General features: G+C 43.3%; 2 protein-coding genes across 6 annotated transcripts in view; one reads left to right on the top strand and one right to left on the bottom strand.

Moving 5' to 3' along the window:
• The first annotated feature begins 640 nt into the window (after positions 1-640).
• SPMIP3 (sperm microtubule inner protein 3) lies at positions 641-11,553 on the top strand. 3 transcript variants are annotated; one of them, XM_069484756.1, is made up of 4 exons: positions 641-696; positions 4,772-4,867; positions 6,817-6,893; positions 11,459-11,553. In XM_069484756.1, exons 1-4 carry the CDS (start codon positions 641-643, stop codon positions 11,551-11,553), a joined length of 324 nt encoding a protein of 107 aa, XP_069340857.1. The 3 variants fall into 3 exon arrangements, with proteins under 3 accessions (XP_069340857.1, XP_069340856.1, XP_069340858.1); XM_069484755.1 differs by having other exon boundaries at positions 6,721-6,893; XM_069484757.1 differs by lacking the exon at positions 6,817-6,893 and having other exon boundaries at positions 11,459-11,498.
• Positions 11,554-14,174: 2,621 nt separating this feature from the next.
• The window catches only part of ADSS2 (adenylosuccinate synthase 2), a 29,601-nt gene continuing 20,071 nt past the window's right edge, over positions 14,175-23,704 (bottom strand). Inside the window, exons 10-13 of one of the 3 annotated variants that reach the window (XM_069484641.1) lie at positions 22,276-22,400; positions 20,894-20,991; positions 17,075-17,215; positions 14,175-15,324 (exon numbers count right to left, since the gene is read on the bottom strand). In XM_069484641.1, coding sequence (XP_069340742.1) covers positions 15,272-15,324; positions 17,075-17,215; positions 20,894-20,991; positions 22,276-22,400 — 417 coding nt within the window. In that variant the 3' untranslated portion in view covers positions 14,175-15,271. Of the gene's footprint in view, positions 15,325-17,074; positions 17,225-20,893; positions 20,992-22,275; positions 22,401-23,704 lie in introns of all 3 variants that reach the window. The other 2 variants (XM_069484644.1, XM_069484643.1) reach the window with 2 other exon arrangements.

Here is a 23,704-nt window from a genome sequence, read left to right as displayed (position 1 = left end):
AGAACGGAGACTGCCCAGCTGACATCATGAGCACAGCACCCTTTTTTTTTTTTTTAACAAAAATTTTTTTTTTAAACAAATTTTTTTTTTTTTTTTTTTTGAGACAGAGTCTCACTCTGTTGCCCGGGCTAGAGTGCCGTGGCATCATCATAGCTCACAGCAACTTCACACTCCTGGGCTCTAAGTGATCCTCCTGCTTCAGCCTCCAAGTAGCTGGGACTACAGGCACGCACCACCACACCTGGTTAATTTTTTCTATTTCTAGTGGAGACAGGGTCTCACTCTTGCTCAGGCTGGTCTCGAACTCCTGAGCTCAGGCAATCTTCCCTCCTCAGCCTCCCAGAGTGCTAGGATTACAGGCGTGAGCCACCACGCCCAGCCATCCTTGGCTTTTAAAGAAAAGTTTATCCGTGTCTTTAGCTTATGCTTGCCATTGCTTCTTGCTCCTTTACTAGTTTTTTCTTTCTTTCCCTAAATAGTCTAGAAGAATCTATAGAGGCTCCTTCCACTGTGTCAGTTTTCCTACTGTGATGTCTTTCCAGATGGACTTTGTCCTACTAGATGGCTCACTCCTGGACATAGGGATGAAATTGCAAAATGAACCTTCATGCTGTACTTCTGTTTTGCAGATCCATCCAGCATGACCGCCATCCGACTGCGAGAATTTGTAGAGCGCCGCCCAGTGATCCCACCCAGGTAATGTTTTTCCAGATGCGGAACCTGCCGGAGCTGAGGCCAGTCAGGCAGGCTCCTGGGGAACCAGAACTGCTCGCCCGCCCGGCTGCTCCCTGACCGAGAGACCACAGCCAGAGGGTTCAGGAAAGCCTCACTGCATTTAAAGAAAGTTTTTCAAAAAAGAAATCCCACACTCGTCGCAGAACCCAAGCAAACAGGCAACTCCAAATTCCCAAAAGATTGGAAGGATATTGGTTTTTGCTTGGGAAGGGCTTTAGCGTGAAGTATGAGGGACCCAAGCCCAAATTTTGGACGGGACCCCTTCACTCTGCTTAGGGTAAAACAAGCCACTCCAATGCTTCCTCAGTACGGGAGCTGACTGCTCAGATGGAAACTGGGGAGGAGTTTCACTCTTTCTCCAAGTTCATCTATGACACTAGACATGTTTTATTGTGCTAAATGTGATATCAGATGACAATCTGTAAATCCCAACCCCCCTCTCCCTTCACCATCTGCTACGGGACCTGCAGAGATGTAGAAGCGATGAACCTGCGGGCCGCAACCCTTGCACTCTGATTTCGGGGTCAGCCTCTTCCAGCCTCACTGGTTTCGTGGATTTGAGCAAGCCTCACGTTTATTTTAGTATTTATTAATTTTAACAGAGTTAGGTCAACAAAGAGAAGCCCTTTTGCTCCCAGGAACTAGTGAAGGAGTGAGTGGGAAGATGCTTCCTTCATAGGTATGTTAAGAATCCTCTTTTCAGGGAAAGTACAGTCTTCCCTGGAACCACCAGGAGGAGGAAGAGGGTGGAGAGGAACAGGGGTTGATGCCAGTATTTCTTGATTCCTCCCTCCCCCTCTTTGTTCTTTCTGTGCGTGAGATCGGTTTTGTCCACTGTGAGGCCTATTTAATGGTGGTCTCATCTGGGGACAAAGGAAACAAATCTCCCTGGGCTGTTCCCACCTGGCGTTCCATGACGGGGTCTCGCTCTTGCTCAGGCTGGTCTCGAACTCCTGACCTCGAGCAATCCTCCCGCCTCGGCCTCCCAGAGGGCTAGGATTACAGGTGTGAGCCACCACTCCCGGCCTCCTTATTTTTTCGGTGTACGATGTCTCCTCCTTGTCTGCCCGTAAGTGGGAGAATCCCAGAGTCCATACAAAAAATAGCAATAAGGCCAAACTCTTCTGGAAAAAGGAAATCATCATGCACACACATTGATGTCTCTGGATCTGACATGGTGTTGAGTGAACCGGGTTTGATTCATGTTTCTGGCATTTACTAGCTGGAGGATATTTAGAAAGTCCATTTAACTTCTCTGAGGCTCAGCCTGCTCTTATAAAACAGAGTTAATAATACTTACCTTGCAAGGTGACTGTGAAAATTAAATGAGATCATCTCTGTAAAAACGCTTTGTAAAGCATGAGGCAGAGCAGGGATGTAACAGACATCATCACAGTAACCCGGGCTGCCTCGGGCCGCGGCTCCGGGCTCTGCAGGGACGAGCACCCTTGACCTCTCCTGTGTGCACTGAATCGTGTCCGAGGCTAAGCCCAGATCCTGCTCCGGTTACGCTTGCCCTCCCCGGGAACAGGTGTGCTCTTGTGTGGACTGAACACATCACCTCAAAGAGCCAAGCGATCGGGGCCTTGTAAATAATGCAGGGTGGAATCAGACACGGCCAACTGCCTGCTCCCACCCGAGGGGAAGGGCTTTCTTTCCGTGGCTGGTTCTGGAACCTTAGAAGCCAACTCAATAGAATCGGTCAGGGCAGAGTCCTGGGCAGTCCCGGGGAGTGTGCGTGTGTTTTCACGGTCATCCGTGGAGCCCGGGCACGGCACAGCCTCTGGCCAGGCCAGACATGTCCCCTTAGGAAGTAAAAATCCTCTTCTGCACGTCTCCAGCCCGCCTGACCCCGCTACACGCATTTTCTCACTCGCCCTCCGCTCCTGCCCAAACCTGCCTCGAGACACGCCCCAGGGGCCGCGGGCAGGGAGTGTCAGTCACTTAGTGCTGGAAGGGCTTTTACAGGCCGCATCCGAGGGGCAGGGCGTCGTGTGCTCACCTGTGCTCAGCATGCACTGGTCGTGTGCGTTTCGGGGAAGAATCCACGGTCAAACGCAGCCTCCTGCAGACCGCACAGCACCTGTGAGCAACCAGAGTGTCCGTTTAGAACTCGGCGGGTGCTTCACTAACCGTAATGTGGCCCGAGGGTGACATTCCAAGGTGGTGCTTCAGAAGCTGGATGGCTGCCTGACGAAGCCATGGCTCCCACCTCCGTGCATTCGGAACCGTCATTTGTTCCCCTCACCGTACCAGTTCCTCTTTCTTCTGATGACTTAATCCCCTGTTGCTATTTACTCCTTGTCGCTCGGTCATATTATCCCAGGCGCCGGGCAGGCCCAGGCAGCCTGTGGTTTTTCTGCAGATCGGAGCTCCCAGAGGTCCTGTTTGCACAGACAGCGACAGAACCGGCCCCACACCCCGCTCGCCTTTCACACTGGACGTCCAGGCCCGCCCCGGCCCTTGCACACCCTGCTCCGAGCCCAGCTCCGTCCGGGTCTTTGCTTCTGCGAGTCCCTTCACCTGGCATCTCTGCCCCGTCCCATCGGCCAGCCCAAATCCTGGACACCCTTCCCGCTCCTGTGCCCTGCTGACTCTGTATTCAGATCACTATTTCAGCACGTAAAGAGCATTCTGGGGACAAGCACTGCTTGCCTCTTAGCTTGGACCTGCAGAACCTAGAAGGCAGGGGACGTTGTGTGCATTCGGTGATGGTGGTCAAACTGAAGGCAGAGTCTGTTTCCATTCATCGTCTGACACACATCGAGTGAGATACTTCATGCAAATCTCTGTGCCACTTTCTACTCACGCTTCCCCTTTTCTGTGACCTTTTATGGCATCTACGGAGCACTCGGAATCTGGGAGATCCAAAATTCGCCACATCTGCAGGCATCACAAGCTCTGTAAAGTCTCCTTCCCAGGAACGGTCACCTTCCCGTGTTCCCTCTCCCGGGGAGGCGGTAGGATCCTTCCCGATGCCTGAAGCCTAGGCCTTGTCTTGGGTAGTTCCTGTCTTTTACCCTCAATCCTGTTCCCTCAAGTATCCCCAACCAGCCCTCTCCTCTCCATCCACATCCCCCCATGGAGTCCAGAGCTTCCTGGTGTCCCGAAGAAAGCACTACGCTGGCTTCCCAGCCAGTCTCGCTGGTCAGATTGGCCTCAGATTTGTTTTCCACGCTGCCAACAGAGGAGATCTTTCTACAGCATGTCACGAATCCTCTTAACAATCTTAGCTACGTCAGTGGTTCTCAATCTTTCAGACACAACACCCTTTGTTTTTTTTTTAATAACAAATATTTTGTAATGTCTGCACTACTCTTCTGAATTAAAATCTGTAAATAATATAAACCAACTACACACAATGTTTAAGCAGCATTATAGGGTTGCTATATCGCTATATTGCTATTTCGCACCCCGGAAGCATTCATTCCTATTCGTTCACGTTTATGCCTCAAAACTTCTTCACGACCCAGCATCCCAGGCAGGACTAGAGTCCCTTTCCCAAACACCTTGTGCTGTGACATCACCGTGCTGCTTCTAAGTCCTTTTATACTTAGTTATTACCATTAAAAAAAAAATTATGAAATTTTGTAAACATATCAAAAGTGGAAAAAAAATAGTATAATAAACCCCCAGGGACCCATTCCCACCTTTTAGCAATTATCAACATTTGCTTCAATGATATTCTATATCCTCTTAATGTCTTTTTTTCTTAATATTTTGAACCTAATACCTGACATGTGAAATATTTCCGTATGAATCCTGAAAATAAATGACAGGTTATTACAGATGCCAGAGGTTATGGTGGGGGAGGGGAGGCCTGCAATTTCCATAAACTCAGGTACAGGAAAAGGGGCTTGTTTGGAATAACAAAAGACAATCCGATCAGGAAATTCCACAGGTTTTAGATGCTCAGTGCCAGGGACTGCGGACAAAGACCAAATATATTTTTTCTATCATACTACAGCTGGTATCCTTCTGTAAGGAATTAATTGTAATAATCGCTTTTTTTTCACTTCTTCACTTTCTCCACTAGTGTATTTGTTGCGCACCAAGGAAAGGACCTCCGAGGCCATTCCCCGGGGCAGCTGGCAAGACTCCATTTAGATTACAGCGCAAAGCGAGCTCCCCGGTGAGATACCTGCCTAAATCTCCATTTCCAAGAATGTTACTGAAGTTAGAATGATAAATGCAAAAAAAAAAAAAAAAAGGGATACACAATTTGTAATAATGCTAATGATAGCAATAAATGTTATTTAGTGGATAAAAAAGGTTGGAAAATACACCCAACTGTTAATAACTTTTTTTATGAGTGGTAAGATTTTTAGTATTTTATTTTTTAGTTTTTTTCTCTATTTTCCAGACTTTCTCTAAGGAGCATGTATTCCTTTTACAATCAACAACAAATATAGAATTTTACTAAATCGTTAAAGAAATACTGTGAGTTTAGAATGTCAGCTTGGTCAAATAACTTAAAATCACTGAGACTCAGTTTTTTTCTCAGTCACATTATGAATTTAGCCTAAATGATTTCTGATCTTTGAGGTGTGGTTTTAACAAAAGCAAAAACCATAGGCACTTTTATCCTATTTTCTAGTTTCAGGAGGCTGGAAACCACGGTAGTTAAAAGCAGCAATTTGAGTAACTTACAAATGCTTTGTGTTGGGCAATTTTTATTCCTTCTCCGAGTATCAGTTGTGTTATCTGTTAAAGAAAATAACTGATGTAAAATTCCAAAATATAGTAAGCACTAAACATATGATTGCTATTATTCGAGCTCATCATCTAGTGTATTTCACAAATTTCTCTTCTCTTAATTGCCTTCAATACAGTCAACTCCATGCAAAGAGAAGGGAACTGTGGCATCTATGGTTTAAAACAGCATTCGTCCGAATGTAATAGATGATCAAACAGGAAGTAGCTTTAGCGGTCATTCTGATCCACTTAGATGAATGAAATGTAGGCCAGAGAAGTGACATGTCTTGCCTGAGCTCACACACTTAGTTGGTTTAAAAGTTGGGCTTACATCTGTCCAAATTTCTGATTCTCAGTCCAAGGCTCTTTGTTCTAACTCAAATCCGTACTATATTAAACTATTAGCACTGTGTTCTCTGCCAGAGAACAGACAAGGAAAGAAATGACAGAACCTTACAACCAGACCTGCTCATGGCCCAGCTGCCTAGAGGCACCTGCCACGTTGTGGTCTACGTGATCTCTGACAATTGCCCTGAGTGAGGCTTTGTCTCAAAAACCAACCAACCAACCAACCAACCAAAAAAACCCACTTTGATCAACATTCTTATAGCTAAGTCTCTACTGACATCCCTATTTGCTGGAATTGCTAGGACAAAATATATGCTCATTTTTTAAGGTCTTAATATAGATCACCAAAATGGTACCACTGAATGCATACTTACGTTCACATCTCAAATAAGTTGTGCTAGTGAATGTAAGTATACTCCTATAAGTCTATGAAGATATTTTGCCATTACATCTTGGCTCTTTACTTTTATCTTCCAAGGGTACCTATCTGAGTAGGGGTACAGGAAGGTTATAACTGATTTGAGGTCCATCAAAGCCCAAGACGCACCATAGTGGTTGGTCTGGCCAAAAGAATGCATTGGTTCCCTGAGGCAACCAGACATGCATGGGAAGATGACAATGGGGAAAGGTACCAGGGAGATCTGGAGTACAGGAAGTATCCATGCACAGGCAGATCTAGTGGAGGTTGTGATGTCGGTCACCTTCTGTAACCTGTGCCTGGGGAGGAGGAGAGATGCTAAAGGGAAAAACAGGGGACTGAGATGCCTGAGCCACGTATTTGCAACTTTGCCAGGGCTGGCCTGGGAGCTATGGGCGTTTTGCCAATACTATTACATCTTGACAGCCTTGTGGCCACTTCCGGGAAATGCATTTCAGCGGATGAGAAAATGGAACGCTTTCTTCCTGCTGGGTGTTCAGCAAACTATTTCTCTTTCCATGTAGGCCGTTCATAGACTTGACAATTCCACCCAAGAGAAAAAGTCAGTATCAGCCTCAACTAGACCAACAAACGCTCATTCGATATATTTGTTTCCGAAGACATTCAAAGCCTGCTGCAACATGGTACAGAGAAACCACTTACCAAAGAGACTACGACCTGCCATTTTACCAGATTGGTAAGTCAGGCTAACTGCCCTCAGCTCTCTGATTAGCCTTTCCTGGGGCACAGATCAGCATCTCTGGTGGGCTGGCCGTCTGGCCGTCTCATTGGGACCAGTCAAGCTGGGGGTATGGAGGTACGTGTGTGTGTCTGGGTGCAGGAAGAATGTGGGGTGGTGGCTGAGGTTCCTCCCTCCCTAGCTCCCTGCACATGAGACAGTCAGGGATGACAAGGTGTAAATGTCCTCATTAGGAAGCAGGCTCCTGTCTGCCTACTCTTCATGGAGCCCCTTGTCACGGGACAAAACCATTACGGAGCTTAAACATGCTGTTGAGGCTGCTTACTTATTCCTGATTTTGAATGACTTTGTGATCATTATTTGACATTTGGAGGTATGTTTCGAAAACTCTAAATTCCCCTCGTGGTGTTTGTCTATGCTGCGGCAGATTGTGCAGAAAGGGACTGAGGCTCCCCGCCAGGCAGGGAGGACCCTGGAGTTGACACGCAGACATCACTTGAAACAGCTCTATGTTCCTGCTGTCATTGGCGCTCTGGATTTGAGGCTTTTGCCTGAATGACTTCATCGACGGACATTCTAAATGAGCAGGCGCCAGCGTTTCAGGGGCTTTTACACCCTGGCGGGCACATATTTAGTTTGAGATAGGTGCTGTTAACGTCATTTTCCCGTTTTGCAGTAGGGGAAGCCACGCTGCAGAGACGGGTCATTAGCCTCAGGCCACACGGCTGGGAGGCAGGAGAAGCAGAATTCAGACCCGGCCCGGATTTCACTCCCAAGTACTTGACTCTGAAGCTGCACTGCCTGTCACAGCTGACTGTCATGTGTACAGCGAGTCACTTCCTTTTTACTGAAAAAAAAAAAAAAAAAATATATATATATATATATATATATATATAAGGGAAGGATCTATGTTCCTTCTTTTCTTCCCAGAGAAAGGAGCCACAGCTCAGATGGAATGCCAGATGAGGTGGCCTGCGCTGGGCCCCAGGTCCCCAGGGGACAGCAAACAGCAGGAATCACAGAGTGGGGACGGGGTTGGGGAGACAGGTGGATCTTGGGAGGGTTGAGCCAGGGATGAGGCTGGGATGGGGGCCAGAGACTGACAGCAGGGCTTTGGGATGAGAGGTTATAAGCAGGGCAAAGCCAGGTTCTGGAAGCCCAGGGAAGGTTGGAGCCTGAGAAGGGAGGGAGCTGAGGGACTCGGGAGGAGGCCGGGGGCCAAGATTAGGGAAGGAGGTGCTGGGCCAGAGTGCAGGGTGGCAGGGATGGGGTCTCTGAGGGTGCCTTGGAGGGTCGTGGTGAAGGAAGGGAGTTGTAAAGGGGGCCAGAGGTTAGGGCTAAGGGAAGCGTGAGGCCCGGGGGCGGGTAGAAGCTGTGCAGGCTGAGGGGCTTCAGAGAAGAGGTGGTTGGGAAGTGTCAGTGGGACTCCCGTCCTCACAGAACTGGCTGGGCTGTTTGTCCTTTGCGTGAGGGAATCCAGGTAATGGGACGTTGTGTGCAGTTCCTGTGCTATGAGGAAATCTTGTTACACAGACACAAAAGGTGTTTTCCCTTGCTTATTTTAGAAGTTCCTTATTCTTTCCAAGTCTATTAAACCAGGTGAATGTTTAGCAAAGCAATTAAATATTTACCATCTGCTATGTACCCAGCATTGTGCTTGGTGCATGGCAAGTCCAAGCTGTGGTTTCAGCCCCATAGGCAGCTCACTGTCCAGTTGGGAAGATGAGACTCGACGCATCAACCTCTCAGGGGATGACTGAATATACCACACCGAGGAGCAGGAGTTCAGAGATGAGATCACGGGGGCCTGGGACAGGCAGGAGAGCAGCCTGCATGAATCGGGGCCGGAGCTGGGCCTCGATGGGTCAGGTTTGCACAGTGGAGAGGACACAGGACAGCACAGGGCAGGAGACCCTGCAACAGAGGACGGTGGGGGGATGGAGAGGCTTGTGGGAGAGCAGGGAGGACTCCAGCGATGTAGACACAGGCCTGACTAGAAGGGGCACGTGGAAACTAAAACGTGGAGTGGCAGAGTAGGAGGAGAGAATGCCTGTGACTGCAGAGCAGCTGATGGCGTTGGGAAGTCGAATTTGGACAATCAGAGCCATTGCAGGACCACAGTCAAGGCAGTGGCCCAGTCTGCTTTAGAGGATGGGAGTCGTCAGCTCTGCTTACGACGGGTTGGAGAAGGCACGGACGGCAGGCGAGAAGCTAACAGATCATTGCAGCCAATGCAGGATGGAGCGGTGTGAAGTAGCAGCAGGGATTGAGGCATCTTAGCACCGCAGGCCTGGAGCATTCCAGCTACGTGCTGTTGGGCAACATATTGGCTTCTCTGAACCGGTTTGCTCCTCTATGAAATGAGGACTCAAGGCCTATATTTTAGGAGAGTTGTTGGGATTTAAAATATCTGTCATGTGCCTAGAACTGTGCTAAGTGACACACTCATGCACGTGTGGAAACACTCATTGTGACAATTAGTCGGAATAGTCCCCATGGAATAGGTATTATTATTATTGTTGTTAGCTCCATTTAGCACAAAAGGGAATTGAGGCTTAGAGACTTTAAAAACCTACTTAAGCAAGTGTCTGGTAAACTGTTAGTCCAGCCGAATCCAGATATGCCAGGAAGTTTTGGGGGAGGTGGAAAGAAGACTCATATAGAAGAGCGTTTAGAGTGAGAAAGGATGGTACTAACAGAAAATGCACAAGGCCAGGCGTGGTGGCTCACGCCTGTAATCCCAGCACTTTGGGAGGCCAAGGTGGGAGGATCACTTGAGGTCAGGAGTTCGAGACCAGCCTGAGCAAGAGCAAGACCCCATCTCTACCAAAAATAGAAAAATTAGCCGGGCATGGAGGCGCGTGCCTGTAGTCCCAGCTACTTGGAAGGCTGAGGCAGGGGGGTCGCTTGAGCCCAGCAGTTGGAGTTTTAAAAAACTCAGATGCCCACGATCTACCCAATGCCAATCAAATCAGAATCTCTTGGTTTGGTGGGAGGGTGGGGCTTCCAGGCATCAACAGTTATTTATAATAAAACTCTTCAGATAATTCCATTGTGCAGCCAAGTTTGAGAACCAGTAATTTAGGCAACAGGTGATGAGTGGTAGCAGGAGATTTAGATGAATTTGGGGGATACTTAGGGAGCAATTATTTTTATACACAACAATCAGGTGGGCAAAAGGCTGGTCTGCATCTTACATTGAGAGGAACTTCTAAAACCAGTGCATAAGGTAAAAACCAAATACAGTTATTCTCCAAAATCTCTTAAACCATTAAGGAGTAATGACATTAAATTACATGAAATCATTGAAGTATTTAGAATAAAGACTTTGGAATTCTCAGCAAGTTGGTTCACGTTTCTCCATAGTTCTCAATTAACTCTTTATTTTTCCATCATGACTTTCGAAGGAGTCACCACCACAAACCCACGTGAACGGTAATTGTACTTTGTCGAATGGTCAGGAAATCCAAATAATCATTTCACACGTTCTTTCCACACTATCCCCAATCTGTATAGCACATTTCAGGCTTGGTACCATCTGCTGTTCTCAGAACATTTCTTGTTGGATTCACCTGGTTTAAATATGTGTATAATTTAATCCCACTGTAAATCCTCCAACAAGGATCACGAAGAGCTGTTGAGCAGGATTCCTTATACTTCTAAACCACATTAACACATTTCCCTGAAATACAATGTGATTCTCAAGAAGGCCATAGTTACTCTTTGACTCGATAATAAACCTGGAGAAGTCACATGGTTACTGACTACGGACAAGGTCACACTGAATTAAATTAAGTTTAACTTAAGAAGCCTCCAAAGATGGCATTTCCAGTCGTACTTCCTAGATTAATGAAATGTTAGCCATTCTTAATATTAAGAAATGTTTGTTTTTTGAAATGCTATTGAAGTGTTAAGGAAGGTAGAATAGAACAGTGAAAAGATTAGGTACTTTGGAGCCTAATTCTGAGTCAGAGGTGGGGTGCACCTCAATGGATTTCATAGTATCAGTGTACTTCTGAGTTACTGTGAATGTGTGACTTAATGTAAGTAAAGCACCCAAAAACATAAAGTTTTGTTAGCAATGCTATCATTGAAACACCCTGGTCTTTGGTTCATTGAACAATGATTATTGTATTCAACTCAAGCCCTTGAAGTCTTACCTTTTAGATAAGCAGAACTGCTAGGATCATAGAAAGGACGTTTTAAAATATAAGTTAACTCCAATGAGCATGAGTTTAGGGATGGCAAAAAGTGAAGTTTGATACAAAAATGATACAAAGTGGTCTGTTGATAATGTAGGAGTAAAAGGGTTTGGGGTCTAGAATTAGGATATCAAAATGCAAATTTGTGATTTTATTTTATTTACATTTTTGCATAATTCAGTAATATGCCCCTTAACCAGAAACTGAACCAAAGAGATAACACTTTAATTCCTTTTTTCCATATTTTAAATATATTCCTTCGTCTTAAATCCCATCAATTATTTTTGTTATTGTGTACAACTGTTGACAGGATAGAATGAGTCATCTTAAAATAAATCATTAATTTGTTTTCAATTCCAGATTGGGACCAGAAATTAGCCACCATTTCATCGAATCCTAGACCACTTAATTCGCTGCCAGAGTTCTACCGTTGTGAGCAGGGGAAGCGGCTTTGAAAGAAGTGCTTTTAAACTAAAATAACCATGGCATTCAAACAACATGACATTTGGCATTCTTAGGTGACTCATTTAGACTAAGCTAATGGTAGCAGAACTCCTTTTAATCTAAGTGTGTACAGAGATGGCTATAATCCTAAAATATTTCCATGTTGCATATTTTCAGATTGTCAGCCTGGAACAGGAAGTCAATATCCAGCCTTAAGAGAACTTGTCGTATGTTCTTAGCCCCACTACCCGTCTTGCTGCTGATACTGGCAAATCATCTTATACTTAGTCCAATGGTTGTATGTGGGACCACATAAGAATATAATTGCATCAGCTTAGTAATTGCATCATCACTGTTGGGGGGAGAAGAAAAAGAAGCCTGGGGACAGAGTCAAGGAGGAAGATGGTTGACAAGACAGACCCTTGAAGGGATGCGGAAACCCAGGTATAGCTTAGGGCTGTAGTGAGATGCAGGACTGGTCAAAAGGATTAAGTGGCAGTCTCTATATAGAAGAGTTTAACACCGCTATCTTGGCAAGAAGCAAGCCTGACACCCAGGCAGCAACTCCCTAGGAAAAGGCTGGAGGATCTTCTCTAAAGAAAGAAAATGATCCTAAAGAAAAGAATCTTATATTCTGGCTGCTGGGGACACCCCCTTCCAGCATACTAGTTGGCTCTCTGCTTATTCACTCCAAAGGAAGCCTATCAGTTAACTTCCCCCAAGAACGCAGAGTCTCATAGAGCTTTCCGTTGCCTTAGTCTTACATGTGAAGGGCCACCCAATGATTGATCACCAGATACTTGAAAAAATAATGCAACATAAAAAACAAAGACCAGGCTGGGCACGGTGACTCACACCTATAATCCCAGTACTCTGGGAGGCCAAAGTGGGAGGATTGCTTGAGGCCACAAGTTTGAGACCAGCCTGGGCAACAAAGTGAGACCCTGTCTCCACCAGGGGAAAAAAAATTAGCCAGGTGTACACCTGTAGCCCTAGCTACTTGGGAGACTGAGGTGGGAGGAGTGCCTGATTCAAGGAATCTGACATTACTGTGAGCTATGATTGTGCCACTGCACTCCATCCTGGGTGACAGAGGAAGACCTTGTCTCTATAAAAGTAAAATAATAAAAAAATAAAAAAACCCAGACCAAAATAAAAAGAAGAAATGACCCCAGGGGAAACAGAATTCAAGGAACACAAAAGAACATAAAACAAACTAACAAAACAACTTTTATTAGTTAGGGTTCCCCAGAGAAATGGATACACACACACACACACACACACACGTGCACACTCACATATATACAATACATATAGATATGGATTTATTTTGATGGATTATTGGTTCACGTGATTGTGGAGGCTGAGAAGTGCCATGATCTGTCGTCTACACGCTGGAAACCCACGGAAGCTGGTGGTATGTTTCCAGTCCAAGTCCAAAGATCTGAGAACTGGGGGGGCCAATGGGGTAAGTCCCAAGTCCAAGTTTGAAGGCCCAAGAACTAGGAATGTGGGTGTCAAAGGACAGGAGAAGATGGGTATTCCACCCCATCTCCATTTTCCTTACAGAGAACAGCTGGAGTGCTTCAGCTGCTCACTTTAAGATGGTGTCCACATAACATACAGAACCATCTGTAAAGTAGGACCGAGTTTTCTTTCCCTGTCTCCACTGATTGTAGGCACTTGCCATGAGGCCATGGGTGCAGGCTGAGCGAGAGAAGGCAGCAGAACTGGGGACTAGGGACATTTGGACCACTTCTTCATGTGACTTACTTGGGCTTTCAGGGCTGGTTAGGGCCTAATCGTGTACATAACACTTCCATTTGATGGTGGAATGTTGCGTTGCTGTGTACATCCAACTTTATGAGTTGGTGAGTCAGATAACACTCAGTTCATGATGTTTTTAAATTTTTTTTAAGAGACAGGGTCTCACTCTATCACCCAGGTTGGAGTTCAGTAGCGCAATCATAGCTCACTGAAACCTTAAACTCCTGGGCACCAGTGATCCTCCTGCCTCAGCCTCTCAAAGTAGCTGAGACTACAGGTACATGCTCCCATGGCTGGGTAATTTTTTTTTGTGGTAGAGATAGGATCTCACTATGTTGTCCAGGCTGGTCTCGAACTCCTGGCGTCAAGCAATCCTCCCACCTCAGCCTCCTGAAGTGCTGGGATTATAGGTGTGAGCCACAGTGCCCAACAAGAATGGGTTTTTAATATCTGCTTCTGAACCATAACTAAAAATAGATTTCAATAATGCAAAGCTTGTAGTGAAGATAAGAATGTGGACTTTAAAAGCCCATTCAATTTCTATTAGAATAGAAATTATTTATTATAAATATAAATTATTTTTACATATAGATCATTATTGATCAGTAGTGAGCTTGTAGGATCAACTGTACTATTGTTCTTTACTTATTGAGTCCACCAAGGCTGCTCCTATTTCAGAATTTTTCTTGAACCAATTACTAATAAAAATATATAGTGAAGATAAAAGATATTTAGAGCCTTTTAAAGATTCTATTTTTGGTCTCTCCCTACCTTATCCCCACACACTGCAGAGATGAAGCTCCTTCCCGTATAATAGTATGACTATTACTTCTCTTATCACAACAAAAACACAATACACAAAGCATACTAGAAATATTTGGTTCTTTTTAATCAGCTATTGATGGTATAATAAAATAAATTTAAATTATAAACATTTGAAATAGTTCATTGAAGGGTAATCTGCAACACAATATGTTAAGCCTAATTGTCAGAATAATACCTTTTCTTTTCAGGAAAGGAGAAATAAAGGCATGATCGAAATTATGGCCAACAATTTGGGTTCATCTGGACACTTACAGGCGATTTTGTAGGCATGTTGGCAGGCACAATGTTGAGAAACCAATCCACTAGATTTAGAAATAACAGTAAGATAAAAAAGAAAAGCTATATATTTCAGAGGTAATGTCTGAAATTAAAGAAAAATATCCACCAAATATCACAACAGATCTTTTAATGGCTAATTACTTTTAACATTAAGATTGTTGCTTTGGGGAACATCTTTTCTCTTTGAACATTTAATTAAATGTCCAATGTATTAAATAATTTACAGAGAGAAATAAGTTCTGTGTTCTGTACAAATTAAAGGACCCATGAATATAACCCCCTCCTCTCCCGCCCCCTCCAAAGCTCAATTTTGCAATGGTCTCAGCAGAAAATAAACAGTTCACAATTTAAACAGAATTTATAGCATTACGAAAGTTTACAGAACCCCTATCTTTTCATCATTTTTCTAACAACAAAGAATACAACGACAGAATTGAATGATCAGAATGTAAAAATATATGTGCAAAACTGCATTGATCGTTCTTATCAGCTATTATAATAGGGGTAAAATCTAAGAACACACAATGACAATAATGAAGAAAAACTACATCAAAAGTAATTCTATTCTAGATTTGAAACGACATGGATTATCCTATCACTAGACATCAACAGAAGATGTGGCACCGTGAGCAGCAGGAGCAACAGGGGATCTGGCCGTGGAGCCAGCCGAGGAAAAGCCGACGCCGGAATATGCCGAAGTTTACCTCCACTAGAGCCATCCATTAAGACTGGCAACACCCGCGGGGCTTAAAACTCACTTCAATGTCTTTATTCTTGAATTTGCAGGTCAGGAATGAAATATTTAAGGAAGTCTTTTCCCTCCCTCTCAAGGAGTGTTTCTTACGTTACCAGCAATCTTTAAAAGAGCTGAATCATAGACTCTCTGGATTTACCCACACCGATCCATTTCACTAGAATCAAACAAAAAGAATAAGAATAGCATTAATTCGTTTATAATTTTCAATTTTGGGGATTAAGACAGGTGGTCTCAGGCCAGGCTCGGTGGCTCATGCCTGTAATCCTAGCACTCTGGGAGGCTGGGGCGGAGGATCACTTGAGGTCAGGAGTTCGAGACCAGCCTGAGCAAGAGCAAGACCCCGTCTCTACTAAAAAAAATAGAAAGAAGTTAACCAGACAACTAAAAATATATATAGAAAAAATTAGCCGGGCATGGTGGCACAGGTCTGTAGTCCCAGCTACTCGGGAGGCTGAGGCAGGAGGATCGCTTAAGCCCAGGAGTTTGAGGTTGCTGTGAGCTAGGCTGATACCACAGCACTCTAGCCCGGACAAGAGTGAGACTCTGTCTCAAAAAAAAAAAAAAAAAAAAAAGGGGTGGGTGGTCCCCCACTTTTCTCAGCATCACCATGTGACTTTTCCCCACGTGTCTTTTTGCTGTTTCCTATTCTGTTAGCAGACCATGCCTATCTCTAAACAGAATGTGCAGACAAGATCTAAAACAGCATAGTTTGCCTTTCTGTTCCCTGTTTTAATTGCACGTTATTTTCAATTTCCTAATTCCTAATGACTAGAATACTAAAATATTGGCCCAGACAATCATAGACCTGCAGAGCCTTTGATCAAGTTTCTGATAACTAGGAAAGATAAGCTTCTTTGATAAACGGATAATGCTAAGAGGATACTGAAATGCCTATGTAACTTTCATACCTCAAAAAGGTAGAAATATCTAGAAGAGAATATGATTGGAATTTACGTAGCCTTAGAAACTGCCCACTACACCAGTCTATGGGAATCCAATAACCCATACCACATGGTTTTAGGTTAATTACTGTGTTCCATAAGGTACTGTTAAGATCAAGCTTTATGGTAGGTCTTTGTTAGACTCACCGCTGTTTATATTTCAAAAAATACTGATTAAGAGCAATAAGCAAACATTGCTTACTAAATTTGACATCAACTTGGGAGGGGCAGCTAGCAATTTAGAAAACATGAGTCATGTTTGAAATGAACCACAAATACAAAATCAGAACAAGTACATAATGGATTTTACATGGAAGATAACTTCCCACCCACTTCACTTTTTCTCATCTTTCGAATTTCCATCAATGCAAATAAAAGGGTAAAAGGAAAAAGCAATATGTTAAGACAATGATTTCACATAACTAGATACTGCTATAACTTTGCTATGTCTAACTCCTTCATCATCTTATATATTTTTTTTAATATACAAGTTTTATCCATTCTTTATTCTTTTCTCACATTTTTTTTTTTTCTAGCAAGACCTCCAATTTTATGTACCTATTATTTCCTAACGTCTATTCAAGAAACTCTCCGAACTCTCAAGGGTGATTTGACCCAAATTAAAACATCCATAAACCATTTTTGGTGGTGATGAAGATACAAGAGGATTTGTTATTAAGGAGAAAGGAACGAGAATGAATGTCACAGGGTAAAAAACAGGCTAACAGAATTAAAGACAAGGTCAGAAAGGGTGAGAAGTAATTTATTTCCTTCTATTAAAGACGAACACTGTATTTACTCTGAGGAAAAAAATTATTATTTTATATTTTCCTGGGCATTTATGCAAATCATGAGCATCATTGTAAAGTAATAATGATCTTTCCTTTATTCTATTTCAAAGGCAGATAGGTAAATTAGAAGTAGAAAAGTAAAGATAGCTGCTCATAAAATGTTTATGTTTACCTGGAATTTGAAGCTGGTCTTCAATAAATCGAACATAATTTTGTGCATTAACAGGTAGGTCTTTAAACGTTCTTGCACTGGATATGTCTGTGTTCCATCCTGGCAGGGTCTTATACTGAACTTCAACTTTATTTAAGACTTCTTGTTTTGCTAAAAGCGAAAGAGTGTATTTGTTCATGGTATGCACTGCCTATTATCAAAAAACTTTTTTATACACCACATGTTCACAATCTCTTATCAAAAATCCTTATAGCCAGATGAGTTTTGGAATTTAGAATTCTTCAGGTTTTAGAAAGGTAAAACAGTGCATATACCATCTAGGGTAGTATTCTATAATCAAACATATTTCTGCAGCAACACATACGATCATTCACTATAAGTGGATACAGATTATGTAATTCTAACATTAGTTCAAATCACGTTTTGCCGTCAAAGGAGTTTTGGTACCAAACTTAAAACTTCTCATTTTTAGAGGTTTTTTGAATTTCTGTACCACCCATTAGGGATTATGGATCTGTACAATAGCAGCAACCTCACAGAAAGACGACTTGCATGCCTGCTCTCTTATGAGAGATCTTGTATTGTTTCGACTGAAATTTTCTGCATTATTCCACCTAACCATTTTCTCTGTATCCCCTCATGGAAACTTCAAATGTACTGTAGATCATGAAGAATCGTTTCTTTGACGGACAATATAGTGGCTGCTATGGTACATGGTACAGATTTCTCTTCAAGGCTGAAAGCTATGGGAGTTTTCGTCCACTGACCACGCCCAGTCCAGAGCCTCCCTAGGACTCACCCTCCACTGAGGAGACCGCCCCCGGGAGCCACTCTTATCTAGTAACTTGTGGATGGGGGAATACAAACAATCTGGCCACTAACCTTAATTTGGGACCAGTCTGAAGGGGTACTCTAGCTCCAGAGTTCTCCATGGGATCAGCTGAAGGCTTTTTTATGCAACTATACCAGTCTTGCCTAGCTAGGGAACTCAGTATAAGACAGCTGACGCCAGGAGTGTCAAAGGAAGATGGCTCTACCATGGGAACCAAGAGGCTCAACCACGGGCCAGCTGGCTGGCCACGAGGACTGTCACTGGTGGTGCGCAGAGCATGCACAGCCTCTGACATGTTGTAGAAATACAATTTCTAAAACTTTTCATGCCATACTGGTGGAAAGCAAGGCACTGGAGATGTCTGAAGCACTGAGAAATGAGCACAATGGAGCAATGGAACTGGATGGCTCTCGATGAATACCATTCACGAATTGGAGAAAGACAATGAAAGACTAACGTCTTTCATCAGTTTAAAGCAAAGTGTGAAAATCAGAGGGCCTTCCTGGCAGTATTTAGAGAGACTCTCAACTTCTGTAGCAGACAGCAGAAAAAGATTATTAGAATGGGAACTCAATCATACATTTAGCAAAGCTCCAGAAAATGCTGAATTCTCAAATTCAACAAGTCTGCCATGACAAGGCCAGAGCCCTGGTTGGGAAAAAGTGGGACCCTGAGACACTGGATGGAACATCTGGCTTGACGCACTCGAAAATCCTGAGCCACCAGATTCACTGAACCCCTTGGTGTGCAGAATGCCCCACTGTTTCTTATGACAGGCTAAGGCTTCCCGTTGCTCTAAGATGATGCAGAGGCCGCCGCCTTGCAAGTCAGCCTGTGTCCGTCTCAGGTCTCCCTTTACCTTCCTGCCTCACCAGCAAACAGTGTCTAAGGTCAGATCCCAACATAACCTGGCTAAGGAAGTGCGGGGCCTGTTAAGGGAGGAAAGGGACTATGTTCTGAAAGATCTGCAGGGCGAGCCAACATTTGCCAGTAAGCACCAAGAGAGCAGGTAAAGAACCGGATCTGAGGGGTCCTGGGTCCAGGCGAGCAGCGGGTGGTGGAACAAAGTGGAGTCGGAGTGCATTGGAATGGGAGGACAGCACACCACGACGCACGATGGAGTCGATGGAAACATACTGCTAGGGATGTTCCTGGCAGCTGAGAAAAAGCGATGAGTCATACCAAGTGATATGCCAGAACTGCTGCAATACATGGTAGGAGGAATTCGGGGACTCAGTGGGGCTTCCATTTCTAGTCATGATAAAATAGAACAGTTCGACTCGCTCTCAAAATATATGACAGCCTTTTTTAGGAAGTTGACTATAGGCAGCACAAAACCATGGTCCCTGGGAGACAAAACTCACGAGCATGTCCTGAAGTCACTCAACTTTCTGCCTAGGGACAATTTCCTGACCACAGTTCAGGACACCAGAGTCAACAGAGAATGGCAGCTCCCCTTCCCTGGGGATGTGGATATCTGATTTCAGGGAAGCAGAGGCAGCTAGAATCAGCAGGGTCAGGTATCGGAGAGGAGGGAGCGGTGAAGAGAGGACCCTCCCTGCCCCCACTGCCAGCAGCCCCCATGAGAGTCCCATGGCTAAGGTAGGACTCTACGTGCACAGAGTGGGATTATGGGAGGCTTACTAGACATCGGCTGCTGCACAGCTGAGGGTGGGATACAGACTGTGAGTCAAGCAGTGTGGGTGGAAGGAAGGGACGGGACACACCGGAGCCCCAGCACTGCTGAACTGGAGAGATTTCATTAACTTGCCTTGTTAACCTGCCTGGCATCCAGGGGAGGCAACAGAGAGGCGGCTCCCTGAGAATTAAAACCATCCCCTCGAGTAGAACCTACTGCAAACTCCCCATACTGAGGTCTAAAACCAAGCACTGCCAAAATCCACAGAAGAGACTGGAAACTGACATTCCAGGTGAGAAAGGTTTGGGAACATCCTGGGCTTTCCACATAACCACACTAACAAAGCACAAAACCCCAAGCTATACAAATTCAAGATAATCAGTCGATCATTCAATTGCCCCCCTAAAACTAAACTATATTCAGAAGCAGATAACAGAATCTGAGTCTCTATAACATATCACTATTTTGGTTATACTATTCTCTTTGGTGTTTGAGTTCATAACTCTTGAAATACTTTGTAAACAGAATTAAGAATCAGGACATAACATATATTGGAACAGCCAGTTTTCTAAGTGAATATTATTCTATGGTGTCAACAGAAATCTTTTTTTCTGTAAGTGAAAAGGAAAAAGAACATGTTTAATTTCTAAGAACTTACAGCTATCCTCAATTCCTAAGAACTGGTTGTCATGAGGAAGTCACAAAACCTACCAGCTCACCAAGTTACATTAAGCTAGTCAAGACTCCTTCATTTAGCATATTCCTAGTCCTTATTAGATGACAAAACTAAAAAATTAACTGTCTCGAGTTCTGGAAGCTGGAAACAGTTATGTAACTTCCTGAGTAACCGAAGAAATCATATAACTAAAGATATCCCTGAAAAAACACATTGCTTCAAGGAGGAAGTCTCCCTATAACCACCCACTTTAGGCACAGAATAGAGGTTAGAGAAAATCATTCGTGGGGCTTGAAGGATAGGGTGGGTTAATGGGCTGAGCACCAGCCAGCTCACCAAGGCAGGGCAGTTCCCTCTTAGCCCAGTGTTCCCTAGGAAGGGAGAAACACATCCATGGAAATTACTTTCCAAACAGGGAAAATGAGACTCAGGCGCAGCTGTGCTCAGAGGTGCCATGTTCATTCCTTCCTATTTTGAGTTTGAGCACATGCCTGTTGTGACCCAGCACCTATGAACCAAATGCTAATAACAAGCAAACACACTTGCACTGTTCACAAAGGGCGTATCAAGCCTGTGGCTATCTATACATCAGAAATTATACCAAAGAGCTTTATGAAATTGCTCTAATACATTCGCTTTATAATACCCTTTAGATAATGCCTAAATAGGTACCTGGGAAATGAGGTATGATTTCACCATCTAACTTGTAAGCAACTCCAACTTTGATTTCTTTAAACATGTCCAAAATATCCAACTTGGTAAGTGCCAACCTAATTTTGGAAGAAAAGGCATTGTTAAAATAGCAAACTCTTAAAGGCCCTAACATCTAATTTGATTGATGAGGGAATAAAGAAAAATTCACGCAAAGCTAGCAAGTTTCAAAGCAACTCTGAAAACTGGTTAGAATTAAATTACAAAGCGTGCCACACATATAAGACTAGAGGACAATGGACTGCTGTATATTCTTAATTATAAAAAAGGGACCCAACTGACCCACCGCCGAGTTACTTTTCTAGTAATTATACCAGATTTTCACTGGTGGATCCACAGTCTTGCTCAGCTTTGTTGTGACTAACAACACATATTTGGGGGGGGGGGGGCTGCCTGCAGTCAAGGACGCACTCTGTGGCCGTGGGACACAGCAGAACTCACTGCTCCGCATGGATGATCATAAGCTATATGTACATTTACACACACGCCATCCCCTTCACCTCCACCCTCGTGGTCAGAAATAGTCAAAGAAGAATGAGAAAACCACATCAAGGACCTCTTCATGATACATCAGAATTTTCCCGATTGACTGGAAAACAGGTTTTTTAGGGAAAAATCTGTGGACATTAGATAAAACACTAGGTTTGGGATTCTCGTCCATAAATTTTCATCCTTTATTCTGCTATTTGCTAGATGCTCAGCCTAATTAATACAGATATGAATACATTTATTTACATACTTATGTATATGTGTTAATAACAACTAACTTTTACTGAGCATTTCGGGGAGCCAGGCAGTGTGCTATAGCTCTTACTACATTTCTCAGCTCATTTTCAAAACACCCCTGTGAAGGAGGTAATACCACTATCTAGATTTTAAGACGATGAAACTGAGGCACAGAATGATGAAGTCACCCAGCCACACAAGCACAATGCACAGATCTGAGATTTGAATCCAGGAACTCAGACATGAAGCCCATGCACTAAATCACCGTGCTCTGTGACTCCTCCTGCCCCCCACGTATGCACTGTGTGTGCTCTGTTGACCCATCCATCCAGCCACCCACCCACCTATTTTGCCTCCCTCTATAAACATGGAAGAGTATCACGATTGCTTCCTACCAACCTTAGCTGTCTAGGAAGGTAACTTGGGGTCCCTTTCCTCGAGTACCCTTTCCCTGTGTCTTGGTCTGCTCCTACTTGAATCTACAATTTCATTTTGGTGGATAAAGAGTGACATTTTCCAATTAGGGTACTACCTCAAGTTTGCTCTCCACAAAATTAAACCTGAGGTCATGAATTGTCTATGATTTCCTGAAATGAATATTTCTGAAGAATACTCACGCAGTAAATCCATTGATCATATGAGCGTATTTGAGCAAAACAAGGTCCAACCAGCCACATCTTCTTTTCCTTCCAGTAGTTACACCAAACTCTCTACCCCTTTTTTGTAATAATTCTCCAATTTCCTACAGAACAGAAATAGAACTTTAGGATTAGAATACCAATGCTATAAATCTAATGGAATTATACTAGACATCATGTCAAAGCCACTTTGAGATAGACATCTTTCAGAAAATAACTAAATTGAAGATAGAATTCCATAGAGATGATGGATTTTATCTGAGGGAGGCATTATGTGGAACAGATCTGTTAATGAACCCACTAAGGGGGTTTTTCTAGGCTTAGTTGTTCACCGTATAAAAAGTTAATTATAGAGACAATGAGGATTGTCAAGGAAGAAAGAAAATTTATTGTGGAGGATGTCAACCAGAAGGTGGGAGGACCAGATTGTCTTAAATTTATCTCTCTGGCTGATGGGGTCAGGGTTCTTTTTAGAAGTGAAATGAATAATATGTGAAATGAGTATTATATATTTCGGGTGGAGTGTAGGGCATTTAAGTGCAGTGAGAAATTATATTGGCACATATATTGTATGACTAAAAATTGGCATATAAGCCTCTTTTAGAATGGAGATTTTAGTATTAAGAGCATAATAAACTAGGGGTTAAGAATGGGTTCCTTTTTTTTTGGTCTTGTGTGTATGCAGGATGTAGGGAGTATGTAGGATGTTTAGTGTCTTTGGGCAAGATTTGTGGTGGGGTATTTTTACTTTGTCTTTTTTTAACAAACAGGTGGTGTAAGTCTTTGTAGTTATTTCGTGGCTATAAGGAGGTTTTATCATTTTTGGAAAAAAATAATTTAAAAGAGAATAGATTAGTGAAATAGAAAGTTAAAAAAAAAAATCGATGTGCCCACTACAAGAAAAGGGTCATTAAAAAAAAATTTCCCTGAGTTAATAAAGCAAAAGAGCAATAAAAAAAATCCCCTTCTGAGCTTCATATTTTATCATATTTTTAAGAATATTTTTTATGATGTTATGTGGGTAGCTTCCTAAAATTTAGATTGACAGATAAAAAAATCAATTAAATGCTGCCTATTATGAATAAGTTAACAAGTATTTATTAAAATAGACAAATCTAGCCAATTCTTCCAAGAACTAGTTTCATGTTTTTCCTGGAAACAATAAGACAAACACATCTAATAAGTAGTTGCTGATATCACAGTGCCCCTTAGAAGAAAATTAAGATTGAAAACAATGCTCAAAGATCTAAGCCACAGCCACTCCCTACAACCTGTTTTTCCTATCTATATCTACCTATTCCCTAATTTGCACCTTTCTGATTAAAGCTGGATTTCATTACTTCTTATACTCTGGCATCATTATATCTATTTTTTAAAAATATTGTTGTGATCAATCTTGCAAATGAAG

Source organism: Eulemur rufifrons, chromosome 11, assembly GCF_041146395.1.
Source record: "Eulemur rufifrons isolate Redbay chromosome 11, OSU_ERuf_1, whole genome shotgun sequence".
NCBI lineage: Eukaryota > Metazoa > Chordata > Mammalia > Primates > Lemuridae > Eulemur > Eulemur rufifrons.
Note: the sequence above shows the minus strand (reverse complement) of the source record. Positions and strands in the feature narration are given on the sequence as shown.